The sequence below is a fragment of the Trichosurus vulpecula genome, chromosome 4, assembly GCF_011100635.1.
Source record: "Trichosurus vulpecula isolate mTriVul1 chromosome 4, mTriVul1.pri, whole genome shotgun sequence".
NCBI classification, from domain to species: Eukaryota; Metazoa; Chordata; class Mammalia; order Diprotodontia; family Phalangeridae; genus Trichosurus; species Trichosurus vulpecula.
In genome coordinates, this window is record NC_050576.1 from 426,377,505 (window position 1) to 426,395,867 (window position 18,363).

At 37.6% G+C, this 18,363-nt stretch overlaps 1 protein-coding gene across 2 annotated transcripts in view; it reads right to left on the reverse strand.

Moving 5' to 3' along the window:
* ARHGAP44 (Rho GTPase activating protein 44) overlaps window positions 1-18,363 on the reverse strand; it is a 223,775-nt gene that overhangs the window by 158,167 nt on the left and 47,245 nt on the right. For both annotated transcript variants that reach the window (XM_036756005.1, XM_036756006.1), the window contains exons 3-6: window positions 15,724-15,828; window positions 10,853-10,929; window positions 9,244-9,355; window positions 6,379-6,455 (exon numbers count right to left, since the gene is read on the reverse strand). In XM_036756005.1, coding sequence (XP_036611900.1) covers window positions 6,379-6,455; window positions 9,244-9,355; window positions 10,853-10,929; window positions 15,724-15,828 — 371 coding nt within the window. The remainder of the gene's footprint in view (window positions 1-6,378; window positions 6,456-9,243; window positions 9,356-10,852; window positions 10,930-15,723; window positions 15,829-18,363) is intronic.

The window sequence follows — 18,363 nt, forward strand, 5'->3', positions numbered from 1 at the left end:
GCAAGAAACACAGGATGATAATACTGTGTTCAGGGAGGTTCTGGAGGATTTAAAAACACAGGAAATCACAGGCATCTTGAGTAGGTTCACCCAGAGAATGGGAGAATCATTAATATCTTGGATGGTGAGAATCAGTGATAAAAGGGCTGCAGGACTGTCTGTAGATTCTGTGGACTGTATGAGATTAATAAATATTAGTCAGAATTCTTTTGTACAGCAAGCTTTTAGGGATTATAATTTGCAGGGAGGTAACCAAACAACCAATTTGTTGGCTTTGGCTTTGGCCAGTTGTAAAAAAGAATATCCTGCTGATAATATGTGGCTTACTTCAGATAGACACTGGTATTCAATTAGGGACTGTATGAGAAAGTTAAAGGAGGAGATAACAAAGACTGCTATTATGATAGGGAACACCGAAATTTATTATGAAACTCCCTTGGGAGTCTCTCCCCCACTTATAAACATGTAATTCTGACTTTGCTGATTGCAGAAGTAGGGAACCCTCTTGCAGAGGTGCTGGATAAGATTTCACAGTTAAGTGACTTAGGAGATTGGGGAAGAAATAAATTTCCTCAGGAGAGAAGGGCAAATAGCCAGCAGATTCAGCATCAGAATAGAGTGACAGGAAGAGAAATGTTTACTGTTCTGTTGAAATCAGGGGTAGATTTTAGAAGAATAGATGGTATTCCAATTGATGAGCTACACAAAATGCACTGGGATAAAAGGCTTAATAGAAAACAGAATAGAGAAGTAAGAACTGCCCCTAAAATCCTAAAGATCTTGAACCCTTGTATCCAAGTGAGTCACACCTTCAAGGAGACTACGGAATAGGCCAAGCCTCAATTCAGATTAAAGAAACACACAGATGGTATTACAGACCCCATATTAATCTGACTATGTACTGGAAGAATAGATCAAATACCGTAACTAGGGCATTGATAGACAGTAGAGTAGAGGCCAGCTTGATTTATGGAAACCCTGACAAATCTAAGCATGGAACTCCTATTACCATCACAGGCCTAGGAGGGGCTGAAATATCAGCCAAACAAATCCATCTGATGATGAAAATTGGACAATTGCCTAAGAAAGAATATACGGTGGTCATTGCATCCATTACTGAATACATCTTTGGAATAGATATATTGAAAGGCATGACTCTGCATCTGCCTGAGGGGAGATACCAATTGCAACAAGGAAGATAGGAATTAATACAGTTTTAATGAGTAAAGTAAAGATGGGCCCAATCACTTTACCTGAACCTTCTAAAGTAATTCCTTTGGAGCAGTATCATGTGCCAGGTTAGCAAAATGAAATTGTCAATACCATAAAGGAATACATTGAAGCAGGAGTGTTAGTCCCTACAACCAGTCAATGGAATAATCCTGTATGGCCAGTATGGAAGTCAGATGGAACGTGGAAAATGACAGTGGATTATAGACAATTGAATAAAGTGACTCCACCCTTGTATGCTGCTGTTCCAGATACTGTTACCTTAATAGAAAGGATCCAGAAATATGATGGGACTTGGTTTGCAGTTATTGATTTGGTCAATGTTTTCTTTATGATTCCAATAGACTCCAAACAATGGGACCAGTTGGCTTTTACATAGCAAGGCTGACAATATACTTTTACCCAATTGCCACAAGGCTATCTGCATAGCCCAATTAGTTGTCATAGGATTGTGGCTGAACATTTAGATGAACTGAAGTTACCTGGTGTGTAGCTTACCCAGTACATAGATATTTTGATACAGGGAGAAAATGAAAAAGAAGTGGAGAAGAGTTTGATACTTTCAATTGAGCATATGAAAAGCAAACGATGGGAAATTAACCCTGCAAAGATTTAAGAACCAGCTCAAACTGTAAAATTCTGGTGTATACAATGGAATAAAGGACTGTGAGAAATTCTCCCACAAGCTTCACGAAAGATTCGAGATTTTCCTATCCCTACCAATAGGTACCACATTCCACATCCTGGACAGATTTTGAAACCATTATGTAAAGTTACCAGGAAAAAATATGAATTTGATTAGAGGCTTGAACAGAGTAAAGCTTTTGAAGAAGCTGAAGCTGCTATACAGTTGGCTCTGGATTTATGGCCAATGCAAAGTGGACTGGTGGAATTACAAGTGATTGTATAGGATGACTGTGGGAATTGGAGTTTATGGCAGAAAAAACAAAGCCAAAATGTACCCTTTGGATTTTGTTCAAGGAAATTACCTTCATCTGGATTATAATATACACCCTTTGAAAAGCAGTTGTTAGCTGCATATTGGGCTTTGGTAGAGACTGAACAACTGACTCTGGGCCATGAAGTGATATTGAGGCCTGGAATCCCGATTATGACTTGGGTAATGAGTATCCCAGCATGTCACAGAATTGGACATGCGCAAGAGGCTAGCATAATTAAATGGAAATGGCATATTCAGAATAGATTGAAAACAGGCAAAAATGGAGTTTTTGCTGTACATGAATTGATAAGAAGCATCAACATTGATGTAAATGACAAATGCTCTGAACCAAGGCAGCAGTTGGTACAATCCTTGGTAAAATGGAATGATGGATATGATGTACTGACTGAAGTACAGAAGAAACATACATGGTTTACTGATGGGACAGAAAAATATTTGGGCCATAAAGGACACTGGAAAGCAGTAGCCTATAACCCATTTACTAGGAGGACTTTGGAAAGTACTGGGATAGGTGGAAGTAGTCAATATGCTGAACTTATGGCTGTATATCAAGCTATTAAAACAGAGAAAGGAGGACAGTGTCATATATTCAGATTCATGGGCAGTAGCTAATGGGTAGTAGCTACGTGGATGCAAATGTGGAAAAATTAGAATTGGGAAATTCATGGTAAATAAGTTTGGGGCAAAGAATTATGGGAAGGTATATGAGACATGTCTTTGGTTACTAATTTGTCAGTTTTTCATGTAGATGCTCACATGGCCCTCACTATCCCAGAACGCGAGTACAATGCACATGCTCATCAACGAGCAAAGATGGCTACTGAACATATTGTCCCTACTCCAACACCAACTGATGATCTGGTACTAGCAAAAAGGGTCCACCAAATGGCTAGCCATTGAGGGGTCCAGGCCACACATCGGTGAGCCCAAGATTAAGGTATTAGTATCTCATTCATTGTTAAAGCAAGTGACAGAGGAATGTCATATATGTCAATTGGAAAAGGAACGAACTGTTCCTAGGGCAGTAACTGGGGAAATAGCAAGGGGTAAAGTTCCAGCCCAGATATGGCGGATACGTTATATTGGACCACCACCCCAAGATAAAGGATGCAAATTTATATGTACTTCTGTTGACACCTATTCAAGTGTACTAGTGGCTTGTCCTTATAAGAATGCAACCCAGAAAAACACCTGTAAAACTCTAGATATTTTAAGTCTATATTATGGAACCCCAATGCAGATTCAAAGTGACAATGGGTCACATTTCAAAGGTAATGAGATGAAGAGATATTGTATTTAACAATATAGAGTGGATAAATCATATTCCATATTATCCACAAGCATCTGGGTTGATAGAAAGAATGAATGGATTGTTGAAAGAACAGTTAAGAAAGTTAAGCTCTAATAATCTGTATCAACATTGGAAGGATAATTTATTCACTGCTTTACATAATTTGAATAATAGACCATTAGGAGGAAGTATACCTCTGGCCAGAATGATGACCCCAAATCTACAAATTAGAAAACTGCAGACACATAAGATCCAAAATATTGAGTATTGGACTGTGAGGGAAGATGTCCCACCACCATATCCAGGAATACCTGTTTTGGCAGGATATGATTTACATTGTTTAGAGAACTTTTGGTTGGATAGAAAAGAGATAAGAAAAATCTCTACTGGGATGTGTATGAGAATCCCCAAGAACCATTTTGGATGGGTATTACATAAATTAAGATTAGCAGCTCAGGAAATACATGTATTGGCTGGAGTGACAGATTCTAGTTTTCAAGTAGAAATCGTTGTGACACTCCAGAATTTAGGTGAAGAACCTATACAGTTGTGTAAAAATGTTAGTTCAACTGATTATTATTCCTTGTGAAACAGTACCCCTGGTGAAAAGTGACCCTCCTTCCAAAATAATTGTTGGAGGAAAGGAAGGATTTGTTTCTACTGATAGAATAAAATTGGGAGCTAACATATGGGTAAAATGGAAGCCGGACGATGTTCCAAAGGCTGCAGAAATTATAGCACATCGTAAAGATAATACTGTAATAGTAGTCTACCCAGAAGAAAATAGTTATGAAATTGTATCCTTGACTTATGTATTCTATCATGAATGAGGCTATGATCATCTCTCTCTTTTTTTTTGGCTTTTGTCTATTAAATTTGTTTTTGAGATTTGTTTCCTGCAGGCTTAGTACCATCCACCTGCAGATGCCTGATTGCTTAAGCCAGATGTCACCCTCTGATCTGTTTGGATGTCACCTGTGGACCTGTCCACTACTGTGATGTGTCATCTCTGGACCTGTCCACAACTGTGATGTATCATCCCTGGACCTGGCATCAACTGAGCTCCAGATGCCATCTTGCTAAAGAACTGACCTTTCGAATAGGAGTCTTTATCTTTTGGGGAAGGGGCAGCTCTACATCTAATTTCAGCAGGAAGAAGCTTTGGAGAAAAAGACCTTCACCCCTTACCCCAAGATTTTGAGCCCCATTTGTTCAAGGGGGGAATGGTGACATTGTTTTATATGCTTATCTTATGTTATCCCTGTTATATTATTGTGTAAAATTCTGTTGACATCAGTTATCCCAGAATTCCCATTGCCCTATGTAATGGACAAGAAAGATCTTGGGGCCGAATGTACTAGCAATTTAGATTTGAAGATCTTTCCCACCCATTAATAGGCCATGTGACTTGCTTATGTCATAGGAAGCCTAAGTCACATATGGTAGGAGGAGCTTCCTGACAGGAAAAGGAAGTTACGTCAGGAAATGGGGAGGGAGGGAGAGAGAGAGAGAGAGAGAGCGCCAGCAGTTATGGCTGCTAATGGCTGCCATCATGATAGAGATGAACAGGCTTAGCTGTACTGTGAGTTTGTATTTGGGCAAGACCCCAGTAAGAGGTCAGAGAGGTTTTGAGATATTGAGGCTCCATATTGTGATACTGTGTACTGTATGTTTTACTACTCTGATAGACTGGATAAATGGCTTGTGAGATATGGTTATCTGGTGTCTGAATAAATGGTTTACTTCTTCTACCCTGTGTGTGGAGAGTCTTGTATACTTTGTGATATAGAACTACATAAGCATTTTGACGATTGTCATCTACATTGTTATCATTGCCTTACTGATACAGGAAGCCAGTAGGCAGAAATGAGGAGGGAGAGCATTCCCTGCATGAAAATTCCCAGAGTTAGGAAGGAAATGGAGTGTCTTGTTGAAGTAACATCAAGGGAGTCAATGTCACTGAATGGAAAAGCCCAGAGGTAAGGGTTGTAAGGTGTAAGAAGACTAGAAAGGTGGGAGAACAGATTGTGAAAGTCTTTGAATGCCAAACAAAAGACTACATTTGATGCTGGATATGATAGGGAGCCACTGGACTTTACTGAGTAGGGAGATGACATGGTCAGACTTGAACTTTAGGAAGATCACTCTGACTGCTAAGTGGAGGATGGAATGTAGTAGGGAGAGAATTGCAGGAGACAGAGACCCACCAATAGGCTACTGCAACAGTCCAGGCATGAAGGGATGAGAGCCTGAACCAGGGTGGTGGCAGTGTCAAAGGAGAGAAGGGAGTCTATGTGAGAGATACTATAAAGGTAAATTTGACAAGCTTTGTCAATTGATCGGATAAAATGGGTGTTAGTGAGGATTTGAGGATGAGGCATAAGTTTTGATCCCTTCAACCAAAAGCCAGTTTGTTCTTTCAAAATCAAACAGGAAGCAAGGTGAATATAAAGAGAAGACAGCAGTGCAAAACCCCTATACCATATTAGCTATTCATGGACCTGTAAGGTACCTCTCTCTACCCTCCCCTCCTTCGCCTCTCTGGCACCTACATAAGCCAGTAGGACAGGAAAATGTGAGCAAGAAACACAGAAAAAAATATGATCCCATATAATCTGGGACATCTGATAAATGGGTGTTGCCAATCACTCTGAAATGTCAGGCCTTTGACATTTGACCACAAAATAAAGAGGTTGGTGACTTTGGGAGGCAATCAGAAAAAAGCTGCACTTAAGGGGCTTTACACATCTAAGAATTATAACAGGTTAAAAGACTATAGTGCCTACCATTTTATACCTCAGACCAGGATGAACACATGACAAACACCATTTAAGCATCCTTAACACAATCATTTGCTAGCGCACAAACCAGAAACCAAAAACTGTCCCCTTTATACCTTGTTCGTGATGAATCCATGTCCAGCACTAACTTTGCTAAATGCTTCCTCTGCTTTTGAATATTTGGGATTTCCACCTGCAATAATAAGAAATAATAGTATTGGTTTTGATTTACTCTTTGTCTTTGTTACAACAGAGGGTTCAGTGGAGATTGGGTGAAGTTTGGAGCATATTGGGAAACAGTTGCAATGTAAAAATAAAAGGCATCCAAAAAAAACTTTTAAAAAGGTTGATAGTGAAAACAAAATCCAGGTGACTCCAATGTATGCGAATCTGTGAGGTTTATCACTATGGGTTTGCTAAAGGAACTTCACTGGCTTGCCAGAATAAAATTCCATATGGATCCTTTTATTTAGTTAGGCCTAGTCTGTCTTTTCTGACTACAATTTGACAGTGCAGCTTTACCTCCAGAGGAAAAGAGAGGATGAGGTGGTAGGCAGACCCAAAATAGAGGCATAATTCAAAATGAATCACTAAGAAGAGAAGAAAATAAGTCTCACACATATTTGCATTGAACAGGATGAAGATCCATTGATTTTACTGAAAAATAGTTTTTAAAGTAAAACATACATTTCTCTAAAGATGAATGGACCCTTTTTTATGCTTAAGAAACTAATACAGTTATTCTTTTTTGTTGTGGAGGACTTTTCATTTTTTTCCTTTTAGAGAAACTCTAAAATTATCATTTTAATGCAAGTCATTCTTGTTTGTTATATGGGCTATCTTATTAATTTTTTCCTTTTAGAACAATTTAAAAATGATCATTCTTCTGCAATAGGATTTTGTTTCTAGGCCCAGCAGACATGGAATAGGGTGAGAATCAGAAAGTAAAATGTACTTAAAAATAGAAAAAAATCATCATTCATATAAGGAAATAATATGAATAAATTTCAGCATTAAAAAATTTAACACCAACCCTAAGGAAACCAGGAAAACACATTTTCATTTCAATAACCAAAGCTGATATGAGTGACTTACACAGTGTAACATTCATTTATAGCTGAAAAGCAATGGAAACACTACAATTAGAGATGATAATCCAAGATAAGCAAAATCCTAAAGATTCGAAAACCAAAGAAGCAAGAAAAGAATGGACCACATATTTATCTTTTCAAAAATATCTAAGATAATGTTAGAAAATATCTAAGGCAATAGCCACTAAATACAAAGGATTCATTATCAGGTATGACCTGGATATCAAGAATAAGACACTGGCAATGTACTTTGGGTTCACTTAGTACCATGATCTAAGACCAAATACCCTTTCAGCTATCTGAAAAGCATATGTGCTATTTCATCTCTGGGTGAGGAATTCCCACTAATTACACTAAATACATTTTCTTCATTTTCAGGCATACAAATAAATATTTACTCAATTACTTGCACCAGACAAATAACCAGGTTGTAGAGAGAGGCTGAAAGTGGGGTGGGGAGGAATGAGGGGTTATACAGAGAGGAAGAGTAAACTATGATTTGTTTTTAAAGGTTTAAGGCCATGATTGTTCCTCCTTCTCTCCTCTCTCCTTTCTCTTCCTCTCCCTTCTCCTTTTCTTTCCTCTTCCCTTCCCTTCTTTTCCCTTTCCATTCCTTTCCTTTTCATTTCCTTTCTTCTCCTCTTTCACTTTCCTCCCTTCCTTCTCCTTCCCCTTTCTTTCCTTCCTTTCTTCCCTACCTTTCCCTTTCTTATAAGGTAGTAGTAGTTGGGACATAGGGAAATAGAGAAGATCTATACTGATAGTAAAGTCCCTAAGTGGGAGAGTTAAAGCTTTAGCAAACTGAAGAGAAGACAAATAATTTGCCTATCTATCAGGTAAGGCTTCAAGGCTTCTGTTTAGTAGACACTGATCTACTTGCTGATCTATTAATCATCATTTCATATTCTAAAGTCTGGCATGCCATCCTTCTATTTTGAACTGTTCTTAATTTTTGGAGCTATTAAAGACTGTATTTCCCTCTCCCTGAAGTGGCATCTAGAATCCATTCTAATGAAGTCCTCTGCCAGTCATATTATTAAATCAGTTTGACAAACATGTATTAAGTCTGTGTTGGTGCTGGGGAAGATCCAAAATTCAGATAATTCCTACACTCATGGAGCTCCCAGGCTAATAACTGTAATCTTCTATATTTACTTGATAATTCAAATAGTCTTGTAGACATAAGAATTGGAACTCTAAGCCAACCCCCAAGTCTTAAATAAATCTAACCTGGAGTCATCTCTTCCTTGTGGCAGAATCCAGATGACTCTTTTAATTTTCTTATATTTTTGTTTTATTTTTTTGGAGGGGTTTTTTAATTTATTTTTTCCCCTTTTAATTTGCAAAGGTTCCAGTATGTCCCTCAGTGTTGCTGTCAGCATGAGTACATGGCCAATAGATTTCCATATATAGTAATGTTCCAGTAAGTGACCATCCTAATGACACACCTTCTGTGCCCATGACTGCCATATAGCAAGTGACTGACCCCTCCCAAAGGGAGGAGTGAAAGCTGCTTGACTCCCTCCAGCATTGCATCATATACGTAATGATCATCTACATAAATTTTATATTTACAATAATTTCCCTTTTATATATCAGGTAAATATTTGTAAGAATTATACTTACACAAATGAAATTACTACAATAAGTATTAATTTTTTTCAAGTTTCATTCCCTGAATAAAAACTATTTATCACTGTTAAAAAATAAAGTTTGGCAAGGTAAATCATAGATGAAAAATATAATCATTTTCCTGTAGTACTGGTGTCAGGAGGCAAGCCATAAAGATGGAAGGGGAAGGGAGGATACTTCTGAAGCAGAGGGTCTCAGATGCAAGCCTATTGCACTCCCATTCATATGTACTGTATCCATTCACTCCCTATTCCTTACCTCTGCCAGTACAAACAATGGCTCAATCACATCCCTCTCCACTTGTAATTCAAAATGGATAAGCTCCTGGGCTAGTTTGTCCTCTGTTTCACCACATAGTTTCAGCATCTTCCTGCCAAAAAACCACAATAACAATAGGGTTAACAGACAGGGACACTCATTACCTTAGCTGCATAAATCTTCATTGAAATGAATAACCAAAAAACTGTTTCCTTTTTCTGGAGATCACACTTCCTAATTCACTCTTTCCCTTTCACTTCTAGAATCAAACCAAATCAACCCATATTGGGGATGGGGGAGAGTGAAGCCTACTATGTGACTGGAATCAAGGAAGCAGAGACAGATGCCCTCTGAATACACATGCCCGAAACAGCCATATTCCTCTTTCTGCCTGTATATAAAAGAGGAGAGCTCTCTAGACATGTGCTCTTCCACCTCAAGTTGTAGAACAAAAAACTCTTTTGTTGAGGCTAAGAAAACCAAGCAGATTAGGGCCAACAAGTAAGATACATGATGGCCTGGCTCCAACACTTGTTAGTTGCGTAACCACAAGCAAATCAAGCACTCTAAGCTTCAGTGTCCATTTCTGTGTAGTGGGGATACTAATTCTATCACTTATACCTTTATGGAATTGTGAGGTATATACCTTTACGGGGTTGTGAGAAAAATACTCTGTAAATTTTAAGGTATTTTTAGAAATGTGAATTAATATTTTAAAATGGTAAATGAACTTGAAAATGGTTCTCCAAACAGGATTTATTTTATTCTATTTTACTAATTCCAGTGATTTCTAAGTGAAAGAGTATATCTCCAAAGAAGATTTCAGACTTCCACTAAGTAACCTATGGAGGTGATAAATAATTAGTAGTCAAACAGATTTAGAAATTTATATTTAATGCAAATCTCCCTTGCTGCCTCAATATAGGTTTTGCTTCATTCAATTTAAAAAATTCACAAGATGCAAAGTTAAAAGAAATATATGATTTTTAATATATGTAGACCTTAGAACTAAAGCTTATATAATCTTTTAAAGTTCAACCATACCATAAATTCAAGTTCTTCTATATTAGAAACACACTTGAATAGTTAACTACCCTTTTTTGTACCCAAGGTTTTTCTGTTTATATTAAGAGTTGATTAAATAGTATAATGAAACCCATTATCTGGATTGGGATTAGTCAAATCATTTCTTCCCCCTCCACCTTCCACCCCGCAACCCTGGTGAATTTAAGCTCTGTAAGAGCAGGGGCTGGTTCTTTGTTTTTTTTTTGTCTTTATATTCCCTAGCGCCTTAAAAATAACAGTCACTTAATATGGCTTGTTGAATTGCATAGCCTACAAGTATATCCTATATCTATAGAAAATGTTCGTTTGCCAGGTAATAGACAGCCTCTTCCACAGTCCAGAATTCAAATGGGAAACATTCACTTTAGTTACCTCCTTCCCTCAAAAGTTCTCAAGTTTTACTTTTGAGGGAGCTGCTCAAGGCATTTTGCTATGCTATGGTTAAGTTCAAGGACATGAGAAATACCATTGCCAGAACATGCTTAATACGATTTCAGGACTTCTCTATTGATTTGGCATGGACTTGAGTATAATGTCACCTTACCCAAGGAGTGTTTCATCCCCCAAGATGGCTGATCCTTCCATTAAGCACTGAGCCAGCGCCGTCAAAGGTAACTTTTTCTGAAAGATAAACAAAAGTTTGGTGTGAGAAGGATTCCCAAAGCTGTAATCAATACAGCAAAAGAGCAAGATCTCAAAAACCACCCAGAAGTTTCTATTATTGATGGAGAAACAACTCCATACTGAAACAAGAAGGTTAAATGTGCAATAATCATCATTATAAAGATAATGTATTGGGTCAGAAAATTAAAGCAGTAATATCACCACCCTGCCACCTCCCCTACAAAACTCAAAGTGAATCAATCACCCTGAAATATACATAAAGCTTAACATTGTATTTCAGAGGAAAAAGCAGAGAAAAAGAGGGTACGTGAAAAAGCCAAGAAACATAAAGGTGATGGGGATGCACACAGACAAAGGCAAATTTCTAAAAAACAAGTAAGTAAATTGCCCCTCCTGTATGTTAGGTAAGTGCTATTGAATGCCCTTATGAAAAGTGAGTTGATGAAAAAGCCAAGATTTGAGAAGGAACTGTTTTGCAACCCCAGATTTTCCTTTATTCCTCGGAAAATGTCTGTGGAGTAGGAAGAGCTATAAAAGAGGTTACCAACTACCATGGGTTTTCTCCATCGATAGGTCAACTGTGATAATACAGCAAGCATCTGTTGTCAAAAGGTTTGTTGTCAAAAGGTCACCTTTTAGTGAAGCAGATAGAGAGGGGGCCTAGTGTCAGAAAGGCCTTAGTCTCAGACATGTATCAGCTGTGTGTTATGCTAGGCACCTCACGCAACCTCTGTCTGGCTCAACTTCCTCAATGAAAAAGTGGAGATGACAACAGCATTTACCTCAGATGGTGTTATGAGGATCAAATAAGATAATATTTGTAAAGTACTTGACAGAGGACCTTAGCACATAATAGGCACTTACTTCTTCCCTTCCCCCCTTCACCTGAGCTCCTTCCTGTGAATTAGCCTAAGGAAATTAGCACTCTTCCTATACTACTCCTTCTACATATTTACTGACTAAACAATGGTACGCAACAAGTAACGATCACTACCTTTTTATACTCACAAGGATAAAGGTACAAGTTATACACTGATAGGCAACTACTGGTCCCTTGAAATCACAAGATCATCATTCTTATAGTTTTCAAAGTTGTTTGTTTTACAGCATCATTGCTGTTGTATAAACTGTCCACCTGGTTCTGCTCATTTGATTCATCAGTTTATAAGGTTCTTCAAAATTGTTCAGCTTTATAATACTGAAATTATAGTACAAATTGTTGTTATGGTTCAGCTTCATTTACTCTGCATCAGTGCATATGTCTATCTATGTCCTTTTACAATAATCTATTTCCTCCTTTCTTACACCACAATAATATTCCACCATATTAATATACCACAGTTTATTCAGTCATTCCTCAACTGACATGCATCCCTTTAGGTTTCAACTTTCTGTCACCTCAAATAGAGGGATTATCAACACTTTTGTATACATATAAAGGCTTTTCTTCTTTATTTCTGATGTTGAACCATTTGACAGTGTCATGGTCTTTGGTGGCAAGAACTTTCTTTTTCAGGCCTTAGCAGTGATGGCTACTGAGGAGGCAGGGGCTGTAGCATTTGCAGAGATAGTTGACAGATAACACATGCCCAAGTGTTTCCCTTCCAGATAATGACTGGCAGCAGGACTAGTGGTTTGGGGAACACTGTTATTACAGGGTTACCTGCTGTAGCAACAATCTTGCTAGCAGCTGTTGTGGGGGTGAAAGACCAACACAAGCCCAACAACAAGAGCTGCCAGCACAGGTTCTTTTGATCTGCTTTACTAAGGAAAGTAATGTGAAGGCGTTAACAATCTTACTTTAACTCAACATACAAATATCATTCACTTAGTTCAGGAGGAAAAGCCAGCACCCTGAACTTCAGAGCAAACACAAACAAATTACAAACATGTATTATAAACAGACCAAATACAAATCACAGTTACCAGGAAAGCATCAACATCTGGGTTGACAGCTCTTAACAACAGCTGGCCCAGAGTCATGTGCCAGTCTTCCAGTGGTTAAGAGCTCCAAAAGTAAAAGGCCAACCTTGGATCTTATATACCCACGTCAGGGCCCAAAGGGTTCACATATGATCAGCAAAACAGTGCGAACCTGGGGTTTAACACCTAGTTAGAAAAAGAGTGTGGGCCTGCAGCTTTGCACCTAGTAAGGCTTAACCAAAGGCATTTGATTACTTTAGCATTTCTAAAAGAGAAAACAGAAAAAAAGGCCAACCTTAATTATCAATACACCTGCCTACTGGTGACAGTTGGTCAGCAGTTGGGGTTGACAGTGGCAGAGATGTTGTTTGCTAGTGGCCCCTATTCCATGAGAGTTACTAACCCTGATGATAGCTATAGGGACCAAGCTAGAAACAGGAGTGGTAGTCTGGGAAGCAGTAAAATTCCTGGAGCTCTCGGACCCTGGATCCAAGAGGAGGTGGTAGTTGAGATGGTAGTGGTGCTGGTTTGACTTACCTCCTGTCTCTCCTTTAAGACTCCTTGTTGCAAATGAAAGACATGTCTCAAATTCAATGGGTATAAAAGAAAAGCCCAACTTATTCCTAGAAAATAGGTCACTTTCTAATCATTTGTCAGCTCCCTCTTTTTCTTATCTACTTGTCCCTTCCTTTCCCTTCTTTTTTCTCCCTCTTTCTTTTCCTCTCTCCCTTAAATGAAATTGAAACATATTGTTTGAACACACAATATATTTGTTAAATGAACTTTTGTTTTTCTCAGTTCTTAGTTTTCTTAGTTCTTAGCAAACAGGTTTAATGTTTTCTATTTCTCTGTTGACAAAATAACCTTAAATTTTGTTATTCTTGCTTTCTCAATGGGGGAAGTAGGTAGGAATGAGAAAAACATTTGTTTTTTGGAAAAATAACAAAATTTAACTTAAAAAATAAATCTGTAAAGGTAGGTTACAACTAGTTCTTGGATAGCTGAGCAGTCTGTGTTTTATTCCTATATTTTAGATATGCATTTAATTGTATTTATGGCAATAAAGAGACTGAAGTTTAGTTATTTGACTAGTTAATCTTTTGGTTGTTTTCTCATTACTAATTCTTTTACCAAACCTGGTTTGTTAAAATATATAAATTTTTATCAGGTTAGAGGTTATAGGATTATATCATTATAGGATTATATATATCATTATAGGATATATATCATTATAGGATATATATCATTATAGGATTATGAATGATAGTGTTAAAATAATGTTGATAATTTTTTTCTTTCTGAAAATCTATGAAAACGCTTCATAAAGGTTTTAAAAAATCCTAAAACTAAAGAAGAGAAGTCCTCGATCAACTTGTATCTGTGTAGCTCAAAAAAAAGCCTTCTATCTCCTGACATGAAATGTTTATTTTTGGAATTTTTATTTTCAGTTCCAAATTTTCTTCCTCCCTCTAGCCCCTCCCTGCTCAATCAAGAAGGCAAGAAATACAATACCCATTACACACGCAAAACATTTCTACATTTTCTATATTGTGAAAAAAATCAAGAAAAATAAATGGAAAGATAATATGCTTAAACCTCAACACAGAGTTGATCAGTTTTCTCGCTGACGGCAAGAGATTTTTCATTTGCATTTTTCATTATGAATTCTTTGGAATTGCCATGAATCACTGTATTGATCAGAGTAGCTAAGTCTTTCTCAGTTGATTGGCCTGTTTTTTTCAGTTGATAGCTTTAGTCATGACATTTACTCACATTCTGGTCAGGCATAGATATACAGCAAACTACTAAAATACATGATACTTAATGGACCCAGAAGACTCAGTCATTGAAGAAACCATATAGATTTTCATAAAAACAAAAAAAATTCTCTTCCTATATAGGTATATACAGTGGTGGGATTCAAATACATTAACAATCAATTATCCACACAACCAAGCTGAGGCACCGCTGCAGCCACTGAAGTGGCGGGTGCAGGCCCCACCCCCACTAACAACTGATTCGTTGAACTCATCCTAAAATTAGCTACTGGCTTTATCGAACCATTGATATTTCAGATAAATACCCACCCAGCATAATAAGTTTATAAGTGTAAATGTAAGATTTATAAGGAAAATCTTGGGGCACAGTGGATAGAATGCCAGGCCTGGAGTCAGGAAGACTCATCTTTGTGAGTTCAAATCTGGCCTCAGATACTGAGTAGCTGTGTGACCCTGGGCAAGTCACTTAACCCTGTTTGCCTCAGTTTCCTCATCAGAAAGAAATGGCAAACCATTCCAGTATGTCTGCGAAGACAATCCCAAATGGAGTCAGGACAAGTCAGATGTGACTGAAAAACAACTGAACAACAACAAAGGAATCTACTCCTCAATAATCTAAATTGACTGTACCCTAGCATGATAACATTCAACTATTTCTCTCAATATTAACACATACCTCCCTTTAAATATTATGTATAAATGGAATCCTTAGACACAGGCCTGAGACAATCGTATGATAGCAACAACAGCAACTAAAGGTAGAACCTTGCACATGACATGGTCATACTTCTTTAAATATATGTTACTGCTGTTTTTTAAACTCTTCTCTCGTTACCTTTGTTGAGATAAAGAGCCAAGTAGTTACTGGTAAGGGAAAGGGAAGGTAGAAATTTCACGAGACTAGGGAACATGGGGATAAGAATAGAATGATAATCTTACAAAAATAGGGTAAATTTGGATTTTGTAAGAGACAAATTTATTTGGTTCTAAAAACATAAGAGTCTAATGATCTTCCTGAAATGAATCAGGAGCTTATTGACATAGCCTTAGAAGCTAAAATCCAACTTATTCTCAGAAAGAGGTCACTTACTGATCGTTTGTCAGCTTCTACCCCTTGTTGTCCTTGGAGACATGCAGTCAGCTTCTTGTGAGTGCTATGTGATACTTGTTTCACCAGCTCCAAACGCTTCTCCACCTATAAGCAAAAACATTTTTTTAAATGGGTAGCATCAGGTGAGTGAAGTTGGTGAGGTTAAAGGTCAGAAGTCAAATTCTCATAGTTGGGGATCTTCTTGGCTCTTATTTCTCCAGAGTGAAGGATCTACTGAGGCAAATGGAGGAAACACCTAAACTTAAAAGAAAAACAAGAGGAAGTGATTCCAGCTTCAGGTTTTATCACCATTACAACTTACTTCCCAACCACTCCTCCTTTAAAATAAATGTTATTGATGCCTTCTATTTTGATATCACAATCATTTCCTGATATAAAGTGTGGCTCCTATCTACACCTCCCAAATTGAATCCTCCCTTATAACAAAGAAAAATAGTTAAGTAAAAACACTGCATATAGTGACCATATCTGACCATATACTACTCTTTTGCCCCTCCCTTTTTGTATGATTTATCCCTTATTCTAAAACTACTTCAAATATTTATTTTAAAATTGTTTCTAAATAAGAGGAAGAGCACAGAAAAAATAATGAACTGGGAGTCAAATTGGGAATAAGACCCCTACACTTACTACTCATTAGGTATGTTGCAAGTCACTCCAACTCAGTTCATTAAACATTTATTAAATGCCAACAACGTGCAAGGTATTATACTAGGTATAAAAAAATAAATATCATCCTTGGCTTCACTGAGCTCACAGTCTAATAAGTAGGATATACAAATGACTATAATACAAAACCAGAATATTTTGAGTATATAAAATATGCACAAAGTATTATGCAAGAAAGAAAAAATCATTATTGAGAGAATCAATCAAATGAGTATTTGTCAAGGATCTACTATATGTCAATCACTGTGCTAGGTTCTAGAGATAAAAAGATAAAACTGAAACTAGCTTCAAGGAACTCCCATCCTTTCTTAGCAGGAGGAAAAACCGTATGCATATGTATTTTAAATATATACAAAGTATATATACAAAATATATACAAGGTTATTGGGTCTGGGAGTGCTAGCAGTTGGAGGCATCAAGAAAGGCTTTTTGATGAGGAGCACTTAAGCTAAGCTTTGAAATAAACTGAAGACAGAAAGGAGCCAGATTGTGGTGATCTTTAAATGCTAACCAAAGACTTTATATCTGATCCTGAAGGTAAAAGGGAACTCAGTGGAGTTTTCTGAGAAGAGTTGAGTGATATGATCATATCTACATATTAGGAAAATCAATTTAGCAGCTGAGTGCAATGACAATTTAGATTTGAAGATCTTTCCCACCCATTAATAGGCCATGTGACCTGCTTATGTAACAGGAAGCCTAAATCACATGTGGTGGGAGGAGCTTGCTGAGAGGAAAAGGAAAGTGTGTCACAGGAAGAGAGAGAGCAGTTAGAGCTGAGGGAAAGAGCAAACCTGTGCTGTGCTGTGAGTTGGTGGCAAGGCCCCAGCAGGGGAGCAGAAGGTTATTGGATGGCAAGGCTCCATGTTGTGATATCATGTTTTAAGTTCTTTGCTGTTATGATAAAGTTGGCTTACTGATTTTGGGAGTTGGTTGCTGCTGTGATAGATTGGACTTATTGGTTATGGGGTCTGGTCTTCTGGTGTCTGAATAAATGTTTTACTCCTTCTGTCTTCTACATGGAGAGTCTCTTATATTCTGTGATACAGAATTACATAGGCATATTCAAAATTATTGTCCATGTAGTGCTTATTGCCTTGCTAATACACTGAGTGTCAAGAAAGTTAATTTGAAGGTTATTGCTATAATCCAGGGGAGAAGTGATGAGCGTATGCACTAGGACAGTGGTTGTGTGAATATAGAGAAGGTGACTTAAAAGAGTGATGTTGTAGAGAAAAAAGTACCAGATTTGGCAATGGATTAGATATATGAGGTAACCCAAAAGAATAGTTAAGGATAACAATGAGATTATGAATCTAGGTGACTGGAAAGATGCCACTGATATCAACTGCCACTGATAGAAATTTGGAAATGAAGAAGAAAGGAGAATTTGTGGGAGAAAAAATGCCAATGCCTTTCCTATGAGATTATCTACAATTCATCATATATACATACATATATATATGCATGTGTGTATATGTATATGTATATGTGTATGTGTATGTACATGTATATGTGTATCTATGTATCTTGTTTGTACATAGTTTGCAGGTTGTGTTTCCCTAATCTCCCATCACAATTAGACTGTGAGCATCTTCTGTTTTTACCTTTGTATCCCTTAGCACAAGGCCTAAAACAGAGGTGGGGAACCTGCAGCCTCTAGGCCATATGTGGCCCTCTGGGTCCTCAAGAGCAGCCCTTTGAATTCAAACTTCACAGAACAAATCCCCTAAATAAAAGGATTCATTCTGTAAAGTTTAGATTCAGTCAAAGGGCCACACTTGAAGACCTAGAGGGCCACATGTGGCCTCAGGACTATAGGTTCCCCAGTCCTGGCTTAGAACACAGTAGATACTAATAAATGTTTGTTGACTTGACATAGATAAAGATCCAGCAAACAAGATACGAAAGAAGCAACTGACAAGGTAGGAGGAGAACCAAGGAAGGACA